The 8343-nt window shown below is 44.2% G+C and overlaps 1 protein-coding gene across 5 annotated transcripts in view; it reads right to left on the bottom strand.

Annotated features, from left to right (window-relative positions):
* Nucleotides 1-837: 837 nt before the first annotated feature.
* The window catches only part of LOC119656751 (stromal interaction molecule homolog), a 173172-nt gene continuing 165666 nt past the window's right edge, over nucleotides 838-8343 (bottom strand). For 3 of the 5 annotated variants that reach the window (XM_038063309.1, XM_038063310.1, XM_038063311.1), the window contains one exon: nucleotides 1128-1825. In XM_038063309.1, coding sequence (XP_037919237.1) covers nucleotides 1267-1825 — 559 coding nt within the window. In that variant the 3' untranslated portion in view covers nucleotides 1128-1266. Of the gene's footprint in view, nucleotides 1826-8343 lie in introns of all 5 variants that reach the window. The other 2 variants (XM_038063312.1, XR_005250091.1) reach the window with 2 other exon arrangements.

Here is an 8343-nt window from a genome sequence, read left to right as displayed (position 1 = left end):
AAAAAGATGCTCCAAGGAAAAAGATTTGGCTCAAATGAGGAGGTGATCGCTGCTACTGAGGCTCATTTTGAGTCAAAAGACAAATCGTTCTACAAACATGGCATTGAAAAGTTAGAGAAGCGTTGGAATGATTGTATTACCCTTGAAGGAGATTATGTTGATGAATAATAAAGAATTTTGCCGATAAAATGTTGTTTTCATAGTTAGTCCCGGGACTTATTGAACGATGTGTTATATGAATATGAAAGTTTCATCAAATAAATTTTTTATAAATTAACACGACCACGCTCTTACTTGACTGACTGTTGAGTTGTGGGGAATGAGGACAAACTTGCGGTCAGTGAAAACATTGGAATACGAAAAAGGAGATTCAAAACAAGGATTATTCCAAATTGATTGATTAAAAGGTTGAACAGACAAAATGCCTTGCTTACATTCAGTTGCTCTAATCTAGTGAATGGCAAAGAAAATCAAATTCAACTTGTATCGTTTGTAGCCGCGTTAAATAAAATAAAATAGGCCCAAAAAAAATAAATCCTTATTACCCCTAAGATATCTACCTACAGTACATGATAGTATCAACGTCTTTTGCAGTAATTACAATACAATAATAAAGAAGTCGAAAATTGTACAAAACCATTTTATGCTTCTCTACTGTTATCTTTAACTTAGTTCCAAAGACACCTGACTTCGCGTCCGGCGTGAGCTTCGGATTCTACGAACTAGTCACCACAGTTTCGATATTTCATTTGTTATAATTGATAAAATATATCTAAATATTCATCTTTTTCAATGTGAGTAGTCAATTGAAATGTCTATTACAAATCAAAGAGGCACTTTGTTCATTTCTCTGGTTGCTTTGTATTTTTGGCAATAGTTTGTAGATATTGCGAGAATATTAAACATTATTGGACATTCGACAATTTGGCATAAACCATAAACTGTTGATACAAAAGGTCCTTATCGTTGGATTAAGTTGTCGCCATTGGTTTGAGTTACCTCAAGCGACAGGAAGATCAGTTCGAAATGGTGTTCACATGAGCTTAGCGTTAATTTTCTAATATTATAAAAGTCACGTTCAATTTTTGAATTCGTCCTACATTCGGGTTAGATTATATCAAAAAAGTTGGATGTTGTTGAACTCCACCGTCCTCATGTCTGCGATCGCCAGCCGCTTCGTCATAGACGATTAGTTCCGCGTCGCTGTCTGAAATTAGGGTCAGATTCGAGTCCTTGCTAACCTCGATGCAACCCACACTATGTGAACTATGCAAGTTTGCTTTTGTTTGACTTCTTTCCGAAGGGGAAGTGAAGTTTTCGGCGTCGCTTTTTGAACTCACCGTCGATGCTTGAGGAATCGGTAGAATTGGTATCTTCCATTTGGGGATCACCGTGTGTCGTCGACGTAACAGTCGCTGGCGAGAAAGGAGATGTTGCTGTTGTTGCGGGGTTAGATGTTGATGCTGCGGTGCCAGCGATACACGCTGGCACGTTTGTTGCTGATGACAAGGATGATGGAAGTGATGGTGGAATTGCATAGGCTGTTGTAGGGTTGATTGGACCGGCAACTGCTGCAGATTGTGATCCGAGGAGGCTTGCAATTGATTGTGAAGAGGGGATTTGATGAAGCGTTCCACAGACGCCGCCGGGACCGATGACAGGGACACCTGGTCCGGATGGGATTGATGAGGAGGAGGTGATGCTACCGATATTGCCTGTAACGGTGCCGGTGACGATTGCCGCCGTTGGGAAATGTGTTGAAGAGAGCGCATGGAAGGTGAACTCCGTTGGAACGGTGTCCGAACTTTGGGATCGGACGATGTAGCTATAGAAAAAAAGGAGATCTTTCAGTAAAGATTATTCATTGCAAATTCGAGTCAATTAGTAAACACACGGAAAGTTTGTCTCCTAAAGCGTTTGCGTTAAGAATTAAGCGACAAATGAAACACTTTAATAAGCATGGAATGTTTACGGCTGAACAAAACAATTTCAAATGTAGAGTATTCGATTGAGGTAATCACAGAAGACTGATACGCAACCTCCGCATATCAATTGTGTCCCCGATTCTATTGCTTCCCTAACAGAGTCTTTGATTTACATAAGCATGAATTTGGATTTGTGTGGTACTAATTTTTACATATTAAAGCCATTATTTACCAGGTTCTTCAATAAGCTTTGCGGTTCGATAAGAGTGGGCGTTGCTACTAGTCTAATGTAGTGACATGACAGCGATCAATAAAATAATACCAATATATATCGGGACAGTGAAAGTAAAACTACTTGACAGCGACCAACGAAATGGTATTGATTTTTAGTATTACAGTTTGACAGTTACATGACGCCTTCTTCCATCATGAGCCAGCGAAATGTTCTGTTCCGTGTTCTGTTAATAAACCGATAATTATTTAAAAACAGACTGTTATTAATCATAGCCTCTACATTGGTGACTCCGGACATTGCACAGAACGATGATTGTTTACGATTACGTTTGATTTTAGCGAAGAGGTTCGTGAAACCTTGTGAAATGATGTTTAAGAAACTCAAAATGGCGACCGATCCAATTTCGATAGAAACACCGAAAACATCCCGTAGTAATGATTCATTAAACTCCACCATGCTATTAACATGGTATGTTGGTCCCAAGCCCAGGTAAAGGAGGAGGGTTTGAGGCAACGTACTCTGTACTATCCTCAGTAAAACAAAAATGAAATGCTGAGATCAGGGAAAGAGATAAATAGAGTATAGTTGGAGTTATTCTACTATGCTAAATCCTACCTGATTTCATTTGGTAACAGATCCCGCGACAGGTCGACCAACCAAATGAATACAATGTCGTTACAAACATGATGATCAGATTGAGTCACAAGCCTCGGAGAAATGCTAGGGCGCCCACCTTAATCAACGCGGCAGGAGGGTCCCCGGTCCTGTCGAGAAATGGGCACTTCACTATGAGACAATCGCACCTCAACATCGGCCGTTGATTGCCGTCCTGTGAATTAAGCCACCGATAAAACAGCGTGAGGAACGCACTGGCCCGCCGCGCATTAAATGGTGGCGATTTGGTGAGAAGAAAGAAGAAACGGTCTCACTCATACGATTGCCGACCATTACGAATGTGGAAGAATCATGGAACCAAATGAAAGACACGATCCACAAAGCGGCCTCTGCAACCCTCGGGGTCACCAAGCCGGATAAGCGGTACATCAACCAAGATACTTGCTTTGGAATGATGATGTTGAAATGAAGGTGCGTGAAAGGAAACGCCTCTACCATAAATTTCTCGACGATAAAACGCCTGCTAATTGGCAAATTTATAAGAATGCCAACCGGGAAGCAAAGAAAGCGGTCGCTGTCACCCGAGCGAACCATTTCAAAAATCTTTACGATAAACTGGACACTCGGGATCGCGAGAGAGATCTGTAACGACTTGCTAAAAGCCGTAATGAACGCACACAGGATATCGAACACTTCTGTTGCGTTAATGACAAGAACGGTACTTTGCTTACTGATCGTCGAGCCCCGACGGATAGATGGCGAGAATACTTCGAGCAGATTTCAACTGAAGAATTTGCTCATCCTCCACTTCCACAATCATTGCCGACATTTGGAACAGTTCCACCAGTCAGCGCAACTGAAGTCGAGGAGTCAATAAAACAAATGAAATCGGGAAAGCAACAGGACCTGACGACATCGCATCTGAGCTCTGGAAAGCGAAGAGCTGGGACCCAACACTGTGGCTCAGTGAATTCTTTAATCGGGTTATTCAGGAAGGAAGAACACCATCTGACTGGCAAGAAAGTACCACTGTTCCAATATGGAAAAAGAAAGGTAGCCCAGCAGAATGTTTAAATTACCGTCCGATCCGGTTACTTTCCCATACCATGAAGATTTTTGAACGCATTCTTGACAACCGTATTCGCGAAATCGTTGAAATAACCGTGAATCAAGCCGGATTTGTCAAGGACTGCGGAACTACTGACGCAATACACGCTGCACGGTTACTCATGGAGAAACACCGTGAGAAGCATCGCCCTCTTTACATTGCCTTTCTGCATCTAGAGAAAGCGTTTGACCGTGTACCACACGAACTCATCTGGTCTTCGTGTCAGAAGAACTCGTGCGTTGGGTTCAATTGCTCTACCATAATCCGAAAAGTAAAGTTCGAAGTATGGCGGGTGTATCAAAACCGCTTCGTGTCTGTGTTGGAGTTCATCAAGGAAGCGCCCTCTCACCACTCCTCTTTGTCCTTGTTATGGACACCGTCACACGGGATATCCAACGTCCAGCGCCCTACACACTGCTTTATGCAGATGATGTTTTCCTAGCATCTGATAGCAAAAATGATCTCGAGCAACTTGTTCAAAAATGGAATGATCGCCTCATGCAACCCGGTCTCAGATTGAATTTAAACAAAACTGATTTTTTGACGACCGATCCCCTTGAAACAGGCACAATCACTGTCAACGGCAGTAATCTGCCCAGAACGGAGCGATTTAAATACCTCGGGTCAACGCTATGAGCCAATGGAGAGCTGCGTTATGAAATTGCTTCACGCATTATCGCAACCTGGATGAAGTGGCGTTCCACAACTGGAGTTCTTTGCGATCGACGTATCAACGAACGGCTCAAATCTAAAATTTACCGCAATGTCGTCCGTCCAGTCGCTCTCTATGGTTCTGAGTGTTGGCCGACCATAAAAGACAATGAACGCCGTCTTGCGGTAATGGAGATGAAGATGCTACGTTGGACTAGTAGCGTCACACGTTTAGATCACATCCGAAATGAGGATATCCGCGATCGTTATGGGGTTACACCGATCGTGGAAAAGGTGCGAGAGAGGCGTCTTCGATGGTATGGTCACGCAATTCGCAATTGCAGGCAATCCTCCAGCAATAAATAAGTATGAAGCTGAGAAAGGGCGAATACTAACAGCTTTTGCAGAGTCTGTTGAGTCAAAGCTAAGACGTCTTTTCCAAGACAGAAATCTGAAAAGGAAGAAGCCATCACACTATTTGCAAGACATCCGTAATTCTGGCGGAGAACAAGTGACGGATGCTATGTTGCTGTCGTTGCTGCTGGAGCAGTTGCCCGAGAGTATCCGAGTAGTACTGGCCATCTCAAGCGAACCGGACATCGATAAGCTGGCCAAGACAGCGAATTTAATGATATAAATGCAATAACTATCTGGCGTCCCATCAATTCAGAAGGCTTCTGAGGGAAATAGCGTACTAACTCAAATTCTCAACTGCATTGATCGACTGGAAGTTGGAATGCGTACCCGATCCCAATCCCAATCTCGCAATAAAAGACAACCTTCCAGGTCAAGAGATCGATGATTATGTTTTTTCCACCAACGTTTTGGAAAGCGAGTCCGTAATTGCCGATCGCCATGTCAGTGGAAAAGTGAAGTTAAACCGAGTTCAGGAAACTAAACGCGTCGTCCTGAATTTCAGCGGTCGAGGACGACCTACTCCGACATCAAACTAGCCGACTATTAGCTTATGATCAAAGGAGTGGACTGCGTTTCCTGGTGCGTACTTGTGCTGCATTAAGACCTACGGGCAACGGATTATGACACTCTACCTCGGCTTACGGTGACCATTCTCACGTGGAAATTCGTCATCGCAGATCTCAGACAGCCAATAATCGATGTCGATCTCGTGATCATCGTGAATCTGCGTAAAAGGAAACTAGTCGATGGAGAGACGAATTTATCCTGCATTGCGAAAGTCACCGATGCTTCAATTTGTCACGTGACAGCTTTTAAATCGAGTGATCAGTACCATGATCTACTCGACATCACCATTCCGTCTGACATGAAAAAAGTCATGACTCATGGTGTCTACCATCACATCCTGACGAAAGGACCACCAATTGCTGAAAGAGCAAGGCGGTTAACACCCCGAAAACCAAATTTAATTACATGCTTCAGCAGGGCATATGTCACCCTCTAGTAGCCCAAGAGCAAATCCATTACACTTGGTACGGAAGAAGACCAGACAATGCAGGCCATGCGGAGACTATCGCCACCTTAATGCGAACACTATTCCTTTAAGCGACTTTGCACACAAACTGAGCGGATGTCGAATGTTTTCAACAATTGATTTAAGGCGTATCATCAGATTCCCGTCGCGCAGGAGCATGTTCCAAAGACAGCAGTCATCATCCCCTTTGGACTCTTCGAGTTTAAGGTGATACCACTTGGTTTATGTAACGCCGCACAAACATTTCAGCGGTACATCGATCATGCTCTTCGAGGACTAGACTTCTGTTAGGCCTACATCGATGACATCCTAATAGCATCAAAGCTGGATGATGAACATGGTAAGCATCTTCGGATCATTTTCGAACGGTTTCGTGAGTATGGGTTATCGATTATTGTGGAAAAATGGATTTTCGGTTCACTTGGAAATTCATTGAGCGGGCAAGGCATCAGACCTCTTCCTAGGCGAGTCCAAACGATATTGAACTTCGAAAAGCCTTCGACAATAGAAGAATTGCGGCGATTCCTGGGAGCGGTAAATTTCTATCGGAGATCGTTGTAAAATGCCGCTGAAATTCAAGCACCTCTTCACCAATATCTTATCGATGCCTGGAAAAAGGATAAGCGGAAGATAACGTGGAATCCTCGAGCGGATACTGCTTTCGAACAATGCAAGGAGTAAATTGCCAATGTAATGTTATTGCGACAACCTATTGGATATGCACCGCTGGCCATAAAACAGACGCATCCGATATGGCGATGGGAGCAGTAATCGAGCAATTTAACAACGACACTTGGGAACCTCTTGGATTCTTTTCGAGGAAATTCTCTGAAACTCAACGAAGATATAGTACTTATGATCGGGAATTGCAAGCAATATATAGCGCCGTTAAATTTTTTCGGTACATGATTGAGGGACATCCGTTTGTTAGCAAAACGGATCATAAACCGCTAAATTTTGCCTTCAACCAGAAAGCCAATAAAGCAAGGCAATTGCGACAATTGGAGTACATTGGACAGTTTTCAACAAATATTCTGTACATTGCTGGCGATAAAAACTTAGTAGCAGACTTAGTACCATCACGCTGCCTGTTGGGGTGACTTTGGAAGAATTAGCGTTGACGCAGACGAACCAAGATGAGCTTCAACAACTACTTCGATCCGAGACGTCATTGGTCCTGAAGAAACTTCGAGTTGACGACAGCAATACCACATTATACTGCGACGTGTCGAATCTGTAATTCGACCTTATATTCCAAAAGTTGTCAGGAAGAGAATCTTTGAGATCACTCATCAACTTGCTCACCCCAGTGGGCGCGCTACAAAGAAACTTATAACTCGCAAATACATTTGGCCTAGCCCGTCCAAGGACATTCTTGAGTGGACTCGTACATCTCTTTCGTGTCAACGTAGCAAGGTTGGAAGACATGCGAAACCTCCTTACGGACAAATCAAGGTCCTGGAGAGGATTATGGTCCAGCGACTGGCGGTGAAATCATCCCATCTGACGACTGACAGGCAGTATGGCTTCCGCACTGGGAGGTCCACCGACGACGCCTTGATGCATGTTAGGAATTTTGTTGTCCGTTGTCCTCGCAAATACGTCCTTGGAATATTTGTTGATTTCAAAGGCGCATTTGACTACCTAAGTTGGTCTTCTGTGCTGTCGAAAATTTGTGAGTGTGACTGCCGGGAATTGGCTCTGTGGAAGAGCTACTTCCACGGTAGAAAGACATTCGTCCAGGGTGTCAATGAGCATGTGTGGGTGAATGTTGAGCGCGGCTGCCCGCAGGGATCTATGGCAGGTCCATTTATATGGAATCTGATGATGGATGATCTGTTGGGTGAGCTTTCTTCCGTGGCTGAATATGTTGCCTACGCGGATGATCTCCTCATTCTTGTTGAGGGGAGCACTCGCCTTGAGCTCGAGCAGCAGGCTGCCGAATACATGCGCATCGTTAACGCGGGGTCCAGTAAAGTCGGTGTCGCGATCTCAACGGAAAAGACCGTCGGGATGATGCTTAAAGGCATCCTACGTCGTTCGCCTTGTGTAAAGTTGATCGGAGGGTCTTTAAAGATTCGGCAGAAAGTGACCTACTTGGCAGTCACAATCGCGGAACGCATGTCTTTGGTCGCGCACCTGCGCGAGCTCAGGCTGCGGCTTACAAATTTAGCGTGTATGTTGAGGCGTGCCATGAGGTGTGAGTGGGGTCTAAGAAGGAGAGCTTCTAGATCCATTTATGTGGGGCTCTTCCTTGCGTGTTCTACGTATGGGTCCCCTATGTTGTATGATTTGGCGCTGACGGCGAAGGGTAGGCAGCTGCTCTACGCTTGTCAACGAGTGACTTTGTCTGCGTGTC

The sequence above is a fragment of the Hermetia illucens genome, chromosome 5 (genome assembly GCF_905115235.1).
Source record: "Hermetia illucens chromosome 5, iHerIll2.2.curated.20191125, whole genome shotgun sequence".
NCBI lineage: Eukaryota > Metazoa > Arthropoda > Insecta > Diptera > Stratiomyidae > Hermetia > Hermetia illucens.
This window is presented reverse-complemented; position numbering and strand designations above follow the sequence as displayed.